Here is a 10,847-nt window from a genome sequence, read left to right on the forward strand (position 1 = left end):
AATAAAAAGGAGGAGGGAAAGAAGAGAAAGGGGACATCTCAGTGCTAGGGGCTGTCCCAGGGTCCCCGAAGTGTCTCCCTGCCAAAGGGGCTGGCTCTCGTAGCATCTCCCAGAGGGTTTGGTGGTACCCTGGAAGAACTCGCCTGTGGATTGGCGGCTGCCGTAGCCATGGTGATGGAGGGAGAGAGCTGAGACAGCGTAGAAATGTCACAGCCTGGCAGGGACACATTTGGGGCAAATGCTGGGGTGATTAGATCTGTGTCACTGGGCGCTGCTCGGCTCCTCGTGCTGCTTTTTGCTGCTCTCAGAGCCGTTTAATGGTGGCTTGGCACAGGAGGTTATCTTGAACGTGCTGCTGTCCAGAAACTGCCAGCGTTTGAAGGTGGGGAGGATGTTTGGATTGCCTGGTTTGACCTGAATAAGCTGAAAAGCAGAAGAATTTTCTCCCTGATGCCACTGCATTATGGATCCATAATGCATCGGTGCTGGGAGATCTTTCCCCAAAAGCTTTGGTCCCTCAAACTGCAAACCTGGGTTAAGTGTGATTCCTAATGGGGAGAGACTTTGAAGAGTTTAGCTCAGGTTACCTCAATTATTGTCAGAACTGCCTGGAATAATGATCCTTTTTTGGCACAAAAAATGGCAGTAATTTTTCTTCTTTCTTGGGATTTCCCAGATCAGTTTCCCCAGGGAAGGTCTGTCTCTGCTGGAGGTGGTCAGGGTTTGGCTGTTGCTAGCTGCTGGGAGGACACTTTGAAACCAAGTGAGCATCCTTGGTCATGACAGTGAGTAGGGTGATGGCCTCGAAACACAGGGCTGGGACGCCAAGCAGGGCACCACGCAGACACTGGAATGGGCAGCAGTTCTGGCTCCTCATCAGATCTGACTTTTCCTACCCTGACCTTAGGCCCCATGCCCAAACCAGGAGATGCCATAGGGACATCTTCAAGAGCCACCTAGCTTCCTTTGCAACACACCACCAAGGAGGCAGGGATGGGTCTTTGCAGCCAAACACTCCCCAAGAACATTGCTTGGACCACGAGCTGGAGAGGGGGTGAACAAAGCTACAAGGTGGCTTGCTGGCTGGGTGGGTGGCTGATAGGTCTGACAAACAGAGCCAGTAACAAGAAGCTGCATCAAACTGCTGCCCTCCAACGGCCTTGCTGTACTGGAGCTGGGGAGGAGAGCTGGACTCTGGTGTTTGAGACCAGCCTGAGCTCAGCAGCAGTGCAAGGGTGGTGGCATCAGCACCTACACAACCTGCACCTGGAGAGAGAGGGGCAGGGAGTGGGGAGAAGAGGAACCTTGTCTCCAGCTGCCTTGTAAAATAAGCACAAGCTGCACCTTGCTGGTTATTCCCAGCATCCCTGTGCCGGTAGGAACCGAGACAGCCAAAGCCCCAGTGCGGATCCAGCACTGGGGGAGTTTTGTTTCTCAGACTGAGGACGTGGCAGAGATGGGGAGCCGGGGGCTGCAGAGGGTTATGCAAGCGGGGAGATGCTCAGGTTGGGCTGTCCTTGTCTGGCCACGAGCAGAGTGGAGCTGCCCAGACAGACAGAAGGGGTTTGGCTATCTTAGTGCCCAGCGATGCTGGAGATGCTGCTGCCATAAGCGAGAGCTGGGCAAACAGTGTCGTCTCTCACCGTGACGTGGCATGTGTACAGCCCTCCCTGCCTCAGTTTCCCCCGATGCCTGCTGACTGCCCGGGCACACCCAGTGACAAGCTTTTCCTGCACCGGCATCCTGCTGGGGACCGTGAGGGAGCAGTGCCGGCTCTGCTGCCCAGCACGGCTGAAGCTGAGCATGGGACGGGGGTGGGCTGGGGCACATCAGCTCCCTCCCCAGCACAGGGGGTTTTGCCAGGGACCAGGGAGGATTTCGACTGGTTGTTTTTTTTTCCTGGGTCTCCCACTGCCACCTAGTGATCCATTTCCCATCCCAGACCCGCAGCTCACACAGCAGGTCTCCCCCCTTGGCTGGGAGCCCACCTATGGCCGGTGCTGGTGGGGAAACCCTGCAGTGGGTGCCTGAACCCCCAAAATGAGCCTGGTGTCAGGGTCAGCGCCCACCCACACCCCTCTGGCGGCTCACTCCTGTACTGAGCAGTCAGTTCTCAGCCTGTGCAGAAAAGAGCTTGAGATGGACTTGTGCTTCCTCTTGGGACTTTCTTGTTTGGAAGCCGATTTCATTCTTGTTGCCAGCATTTGGTGGGCAGTGCAAGGATTTCTGTTGTGCTTTGTGTCACCCCAGAATGTTTCAGTTGTTTCCTTACCATGGAAACTCCCGGAGGCAAAGGCTTGGTGACCTGTGGCATGGGAGGGGTGGAAACAGGCTCCTCAGGCTCAACAAGGGGCAAACCCTCTAAAACAACCCTTGCAGCTTAAGAAAACACTCGCAGGGCTGTACCCTTGGGCACAGCCATGCCTCTGGGCTGTGGGGACTTACCCTGTACCCCCCTTGGTCCATAAATGCAAAGGAAGCCAAAGCCCCTCTTGGGGAGTACATCTGAAAGGTGTTATTCTCATTTCAGAGAGAAGAGGAGGACAAGGCTGATTACACATTGTTTTGAGGGAGATGAGTGCTCTCTCCAGGTCAGCTGGTGACAGGTTTCTGTGCTGGGTCCTGAGTGCCCTCAGCTCAAGAACTTCCAGTGTCAAGGCAGAAAAACCCTCTGGCCTTAATCCCTGTAACAGCAGGCACAGAGCCAGCCCTGGAATGGGTTAGGGTGGTGCATGGAGATGTAGTGTGGCTTCGAGGAGAAGCTCCCTGCCCCAGCACTCCCAGGCTGAAGGCAGGGAAGAAATATTGTTCTTGGGCAGTGTCCAGGCTTTAGGCATCCATGCAAACCATGGTGTTGCTCACTGCCGTGCCCAAGTGGGAACTGGCAATGGTGCAGATGCACAGGTAGGTGACAGAAGGGCCACCAGGCAGAGTGCAAGGGCAGGCTGGAGTTGAGGAGATGAACAGGACATGGAGGATGCTCGTGGAGGTGAAGGTTAAGCCACGGCTGCACTGTGAAACCCCCTGGGCAGAGCTGTTCCCTGTGCAAGGATGGGATCTGGACCTGCTGGGTTCAGTGTGTGTGTGAGGGGGCCAGCATAACCCCCTGGGTGGGAGCAGGGAGAGAGGTTAAGGTGGAGAGGTCTGATGTGGGTGGGTCTGTTTAGTTGCCCCTCTTAAACTTCAGGGTGGAGGGTGGTCCTTGGCAGTGCACTTGGCCCCTGCTGTGGTACCCCACGAGGAGACTGAATCTTCCTCAGATGCAGGTGGATCCCATTGCTGGACCTGAGGATGAGCTGCTGTATCAGTGTGGGAGGGTTGGATGGGTCGGGGGACAGCTCGAAGCGCAGCAGGGTCAGGGCCAGCGCCACCTTCATCTCGTTCATGGCAAACTGCTGCCCGATGCAGTTCCTGGGAAGAGGATGACAAAAGTCTCAGACTGCAGCCTTTATCCCCCACCACCCCCGACCTGGGCTCAGCCACTGCCAAGCTGAGGGTCCTCCAGTTGCTGCAAGGATGACACAGCTTACCTAGGAATCCCCTGATGCCACACCAAACTGCACCCAGCTCTGTGATGGGGCATCACTCATTTGTTAAAGATATGAGATTGAGAGAATTGGGCTTTACTTCACTAGGAAGTGCTGTAGGAATCCAGCTAAAACCCCAGACACCTCAGAAAAGTTGTTTTGGCCCTGTGCAGGGTATTTCTTCTTACAGGATACTGAGGTTTCAGTAACCTGTCTATTTATACAGCATGGAAGCCACACAGACTTGGACCCAGGTGTACTGGGTATTCACCCCTAAGGAAGGAAGCCCATGTTCCAAATGCAGACACCAGAAAATGTAAACCTCTTCACAAATCCACAAGAAAAGTGTGTGAAACCCTACAGCAACCATAGAGCCTGGGGTATGGGAAATGCTCTGGAGCTCATGGAGCATGGTGGAGATCCTGTTATGGAGAGCCTGCTTGAGTTGGCTAAGCCAAGTCGGCTCATGGGCACTAAGGGGGGATTAACCTCAGGAGCTCAGCTCTGAGCTAGGTCTCCCATATGATGCAGCCTACAGGGAAGGAGAGTGATGAAGGATCTCTCACCTGGATCCAGCAGAGAAAGGCAGGAAAGCATGGGAGTGCCTCTGTGCTGAGTTCTCTGGAGAAAACCTCAAGGGATCATAAATCTGTGGGAGCAAAAAAGGCCATTTAGTTACTGTTGGCTGTGATATGGGCAACACCAGCTTCTTCCCCAGTCCCCAAGGCAGGACTGGATGTGGCTTCTGCTGCCCCAGAGAAGCTGCAGCTGACATTCATCCCTCTGCAAAGCCACCCAGATGGATGAGAAGAGGGCACTGGTGGCTGTACAGTGTCTCCATTCCCCTTGGAGATATCCAGATTACCCACTACAGTACCCAGGATGCTTGCAGGCATTTCTTTATCCATGGCAGCAGCGATCAAGTCAGATTCGCTCCCGTCCAGAAATGCCTGATCATGCCTCTCCAGAGAGCTGCTGGAGTGAAGCAACTGCAGCCCCTCCTTCAAGTTTCCCAGCTATTTCTTTTCTTGTGGCCTCTAAGAGATCAACTTCAAACCACACATTGCCTGGAGGGCTTGGGATTTCTCATGCCACGCTGGGATCTAAGTCTATCCAGAGCAGCTGAAAGCAGCCTGAGACTATTCAGCACCCTTTCCCAGCACTTTGTCATGTTCAAAGACTTTGGGTTGTTTGGTAACTTCAGTGAGTTTTGCATTTGGATATGGACTGTTGGAATAAGAGGGTGGGGGGAAAAAATCCACTTGTGGTGAGGAGGCACAGGATGCCTTGTTCAAGGGGAGTGGTTGTCTGGGCTTTGAGATCATCTGCCACTGCTTGTTGTAGAAGTGAAATACCTCAGGGTCCTCCCATATATCCCGGTTCCTGTGAATAGCAAATATGTGCAGTCCAACCTGGCACCCTGGAAAATAAAAATTGAAAAAAAGCTCATGACATGTCAGACTGAAGACCCAGGAGAGGTGTTTGTGGGATGGTCTCCCTCCCCAGGGCTGTTGCAGGAGATATGGCAGGGAGGATACCCAGCCTGTCCTGGCAAGCCACCTCCTGAAACCCTTACATGGAAGAAACAGTGACATCAGAACGGGGACCCATTTTGGTACCAGAGATGAGCTTTTACTCTTGTCCAGGATCAACACTCTGCAAGTGTCCATTGAGCTCTGCAAACATTCCAGTGCCCTGGAGCATGTCCTTGAACTCTCTCCAGTCACCCTTTTGGGACAGCTATCATTGTGAGCTGGGGTGGCCCCAAACAGCCCTTTGGCGAGAGAAGAGAGGCTGGAAGCCCCAGCAGCCCCTCCACACAGCAGCTCTAGCAAGGATACCCCACTTGTCATGGACAGCAGCATGAAGGATGAACAAACTCAACAAACCTGCTGGCAAGCTGCGTCCATCGGAAAACCTGATGGGTTCAGAGAGGTATCGGGACACGGAAGGAACTGGTGGGAACAGGCGCAGACTCTCTTTGATGCACATTGTGGTGTAAGTCATCTTCCCAAGGTCATCCCTGAAAGCAAATTGGGGGTGGGATGGGGTATCAGGTTGTGTTTGAGTGGCAACAATGAAGACAACAGCAATGGGGGCTGGGTAGGCTGAATCTCCTATTAGGTTTTCTCCTTAGTCGTCCCTTTGCTGCCAGCGTTGCCACATGAAAAGCAGAACGCCCCAGTGCAGATGCAGTATAAGGTGGATGAAGTTTCCCTCTCAGGATGAGTGTAAAGAGTTCAAAATTAAGAAATAGGAAGTCCTAGCTCACCACTCAATGGTATCTCGGTCTCCCAAGATCTCCTGGATCTCCTCCCTGCACCGTTGCTGGTACTCTGGATATAATGACAGGCAGTACAAGAGCCAGGAGATTCCACTGGCTGTGGTATCATGACCTGCAAACATGAATGTGTCCACCTCGGCACGCAGGTCCTCATCAGATAGCCCAACTCCATTTGCATCCTAACAGAGAGAAGAGTGTCTCATTTGCAAGTGCTCTTTAATTGGACTTGCTCCTTCAGGTATAAAAATAACCCCAGATGCTGATGGAGGAGGACCTGATTGTGTGTCTCTTGTGTCTCTCTGGACACCAGGAAGCCAGCCAGTAGGAAATACATCAAATACATGTGAGAACAGTCAGACCTGCTGATTGCCAACTCTGCAGTGAGCAGAGTTACAGTGCTGGGTTTTGGAGGGGATACCAGATCCCAGCGCTACAGAAGGACACTCTACCTGATCTGCCATCAAGGGCCCCTGTTTTTCAGTAGTTTGGTTTGGGTGACTTTTGTTTCAATTGAGACACAAAAGAAAGTTCCAGAAGGACAGAGTGAGCACAGAGGGTATCTTCTTCCTGGACACCCAATGGCAGCCTCTGCCCAGAGTGTCTGAAGATGTCTGTGAAGGTAAAACTACAGACTGTAAGGAACAAAACCTCTTAGGAGGGCTACAGCCAAGGTGGCTTCCTGGTAACCTTTCCAAAGGTCTCATTCTTTGATTTCTGACAGCTTACTTTGTTCAAGCCATTAATGTACTCAATGAAAATGAACAAGGAAGACAAAAATCTGCCTGAGCTATTTATGTTCAATGATCTCACACAATCGTATTTCCTTCTATTCCAAACCACCTTTCCCTTAGCTAGGACATCTGGAGTGGGGAAGCTGTTGCCAGCACCTCCAGCCAGGGGAGGTGAGCTCTCTGCTGATGCACCCTTGATACCACACAGGGATGTTCTTTGCCTTTTGATACGATTATTTCAAACATTCACCTTGGTACAAAGAAGAATGTCCAGAAAATCCAGGTGTTTCTTCTTCTGGATCTTGTCAAGTTCCTTCTCACTGGAGAGCAACATCTTTCTTTCTTTTATTACTTTATCTGCATAGAAGGATTATCAAAACATTAGAGGTGTTCTCCCTCTCCAGAGAGCTCATGCACTTGCCTGCTTGGTTAGCAGCTTGGGTTCTGTTTAATGTGTAACCCTCTGGCCAGTGCTGCTGCAACCCCACTCCAAGCTGCCTCAGGTGCAAACAGGGGAGACAGGTCTGGGGAGAAAGGGGGAGAAATACCTGTGTGGGTGTGAGCCAGCTTGCAGGCGTTCTGAAACTCGCGGCCTTTGCTGGTCAAGTCGTAGAAGACATCCTTGTAAGAAAAATTCTGGATTCTATTGCTCATGAGGTAGCTCAGGTCATAAACAGCTCTGATGTAATGGTCTGAGTTGCTGTAAGGAGACCAAGGTTAAACCTGGTGTTAGTGGCACAAGAAGGGGACACAGGCCCTCTTGCTTTCCCAGAATTTGAAAGTTCAGGTACTGACCTCTGGATCTGGCAGTTGGCATTGTAACTGAAGGCGCATTTCATGATGCTGTCTAGTGTCATCAAGCTGACGTCTTGGAAGAGCTCCACTGACTTCCTCTCCGTGTTCTTCTTTTCCCATTTATCCTAGTGGTGGAGACAGGGGTAAGGAGGGACAGTCTACCATCTATGGTCATATTTTCCTGTCCCTTTTCCCAGATCCACACTGCTAATTACTTTCTTTTCCCCAAGCAGAGGCTCTACCTAGTTCACTGTACATTCTGTGGGTCTAATCAAACCCTTCAGTGCATTTCTTTTTCCAGGTTTACTGTTACTGGGCTAGGAAATGATATTCCAGCCATGGCTGATTTTATTGGAAAGCAGGTGAAAGAGAGAGTAAATGGAATGGCCAGAGGAAGGCCAGAGGAGCAATTTCAGAACTCCAAAACTACACAAAACTTTCAGTTAAACTCTGGGAACCATCTAAGTCCAGCCTCTTTCCCTTGGTCATTCCCAGACCTGATTGTTTTCACCAGTGCACAGTTAAAAGGTAGAAGTAGCAGGAGTGGTGATTCTTACCAGCATCACTTTGACTGAGTCTGACATCAGGGCCACATAAGATTTCAACACATCGTAATGAAAGGCTGGGGTGAGCAGCTTCCGATGCTGGAACCATTTAGTCCCATCCAAGATCAACAGCCCCCGCCCTGGAGACACAAAGGAGCAATCAGCTCCTCCAGACTCTCATCACGGTTCTGACAGCCTCACTACTGCTTTTGGCCAAGGGCAGGGCAACGTGCAGGGTATGAGGGGAGCAGGGGTTGGTGGTGGAACCTTTTCTCCAGCACTCTGAGGCCACCCACAGCAGCCCTCGTTGGATGACTTGGAGAAGCATGCCCAACATGCCCTTCACTGAGACCAGCTGTGCATGTTTCATCTACCCTGAAACCAAAACCTTGGTGGCTTGCTCTCCCAGGTGGGTTTTCCTGCCCTAAATGAAATGTTTGGGTGCTTTTTGCAGCCCATGCTGACAGTTGTTAGCAGCACCCTTGAGGGCTGCCTCAAAGGTGTGGGCAAGCCCTGAACCTTCCCATCCTTGGTGTGCATCACCCCTGTTACCCATGGTGATATTCAGTCCTGGAGCCAGCTGAAGGTAGCTTTGTGAAGGTCAGGGTGTGTGATCCAGGGCAAAGCCACTTGATGTGCTCCACAACTAGATGGGCAGCACTAATACTAGTGCACACACTCAAAGAAACCCTTTCATTTGCAAGTTCTGGGTTTAGAATGGAAGAGAGTGAAACAACAGAAAACAAGAGAGAAGCTGCTGAAATGTGTGATGTGGCTGAAAGGGATGAGGGAAGGGAATGGCTTACCGATCCAGGGAACTAAGAATCTGTAGGGCATATCGGACTTGCGGTCTGTGAAACAAAATAGAGAGCATATCAGACATTAGGGACAAATCCTTCCCTGGGAGGGTGGTGAGGCCCTGGCACAGGCTCCCCAGAGAAGCTGTGATGCCCCTGGATCCCTGGCAGGGTTCAAGGCCAGGTTGGATGGGGCTTTGGAAAGCCTGGACTAGTGAAGGGTGTCCCTGCTCATGGCAGAGGGGTGGAATTAGGTGGGCTTTGGGGTCCCTTCCAACCTGAATCAGTCTGTCATTCTGTGAACAGTATGAATCACTAATGAATTCACCACAACAAAAAAGAAAATTCAGGTTTTGTCCTCCAAATCAGAATGTGTAGTTAGTCTAATTTCAACATGTGAAATACTCTAGCACTACAGGTAGAATTTAAAAGTGGTCTTCTACAAATATGACCTTAGTGGACTTGAGAAAATCAGAGAGGTGTAACAAAAACTGTGTGTAGAGAAGAAACAGCCATGGCAGTTCTCAAAGTTGAGAACAATGGATGTGAGTTCCTGGAGATGCCACTCACAGGCACCATGCTCCACAGAAAGGAGCAGAGAAGATTCGAGATGTCTTCTGAGGGCCAGTGCTGTGCTAGCTCATACACATTACTGAGTTTAATGGGAAACACAGACATTGTGGTGGTAGATACCATAGAAGACAGTAAGGCTGACAATAATTGAGACAGTGGACTGGGAGGAACAGGCACATGGTAAGCAGGAGGGGATTCAACTTTTTAAAAGGATAGACAATGGCAAGACAAGGGGGAATGGATTAAAACTAAAGGAAGGAAGGTTTAGATTAGGTATTAGGGGGAAGTTTTTTACAGAAAGAGTGGTGAGGTGCTGGAACAGGCTGCCCAGAGAGGTAGTGGATGCCCTGTCCCTGGAAGTGTTCAAGGCCAAGTTGGATGGGACCCTGGGCAACCTTGCGTAGATCCAAGGCCTGAGCTTGGTGGCCCTGCCTGTGGCAGGGGGGTTGGAACTCTGTGATCCTTGGGGTCCCTTCCAACCCAGACCATTCTATGAGTCTATGATTCTATGATTCTATGGTCACTGTTTTGCATGAGAATACAAACTGCTCCATGAAATCTAGGGTGGGCTGGTGTTCTGCAAATGGAAGCAAAGGAGGAATTGCAATAGCCATGAAGGAAGTTGGCAAAGAGGATGGCAAGTTTCCCAGAATTTTCTTGGTAGGGAAGCATCAAGCACATGACTTCACAAAACCAGATGTAGAGACTTACCTGTTCGGCCTAGTATGCTTTTGGCATATTCAGGATGGTGGATTACTAGAGAAGGTAGGACTGGTCCAAACCATCTGGGAAAGGCATAGGGGTATTCTTCTCCCCATGACACTATCTGACTTAATGCTTTATCAGGAGTTATCTGCAATGACAGTTAAGCAGGGACTGAATTCAAGCAGAAAATGAGGGTTGTGCCAAGGAGAGCAGAGTCTAAACTTGCCCCCTCATGCAAGACACACACAAGACTTCCTATCCTGGGAAATGGGGAGAGAGTGGGTGGACTTGCCCCAGAGGGCTTTCTGTACAGCATGTGGTCATGTCTTCTTAAGGGGGTGCAGGGGGAGACACTCTTATGAGTAGAAGGTTTAATGCTACACATAGTAATGCCAGAGGAGACATTTTATGGTTGCTTATATTTAAATAATTTCATTGAAGTCCCAGAAATCACCTAACTCTGTGTTTAAGCACATGATTGAAAACAACATGGCTCTGTTTTTTACCAAACCATCAGATCCCATATCCCAGCTCCCTTTCTGCCTGCCCTGCAGAAGTTTGGTACTCCCTGTGCAGAGGTCCTCTCCTGTAGGAAGGGACAGGAGCAGGGGACACACACTACCCAGTGCTTCCTCTCACCCTGACTGATATCTTGCACAACTGTAGGGACATCCCACCACGAGTTAGCCCAGCTTGCTCCTTACCAGGTGATTGTGGCCATAGAGCCAGTGTTTCGGGGGACCAGGGAATGCCTCCAGAACTTTGATGAGTTTCTTCCTCTTCTGGTAGAACTGGGTCACCTTCAGCAGCACAAAGATGACACCAAGCAGCACAGACAGCTGCAGAACAGCAGCAGAAGGTCTGGGTATGTTGTCTAGCAGAGATGCCAT

At 50.8% G+C, this 10,847-nt stretch overlaps 1 protein-coding gene across 1 annotated transcript; it reads right to left on the reverse strand.

Annotated features, from left to right (window-relative positions):
• Nucleotides 1-261: 261 nt before the first annotated feature.
• Nucleotides 262-10,847, reverse strand: LOC311193145 (cytochrome P450 4B1-like; the record flags this gene model as incomplete). Its single annotated transcript, XM_084265870.1, has 13 exons — nt 262-423; nt 3,234-3,411; nt 4,094-4,176; nt 4,883-4,947; nt 5,417-5,550; nt 5,800-5,990; nt 6,793-6,899; nt 7,091-7,242; nt 7,338-7,462; nt 7,895-8,022; nt 8,689-8,733; nt 9,964-10,105; nt 10,662-10,847. 13 exons carry the CDS (start codon nt 10,845-10,847, stop codon nt 262-264), a joined length of 1,698 nt encoding a protein of 565 aa, XP_084121996.1.

This window comes from Gallinula chloropus (genome assembly GCF_964237585.1).
Source record: "Gallinula chloropus genome assembly, chromosome: 6".
Taxonomy (NCBI): Eukaryota; Metazoa; Chordata; class Aves; order Gruiformes; family Rallidae; genus Gallinula; species Gallinula chloropus.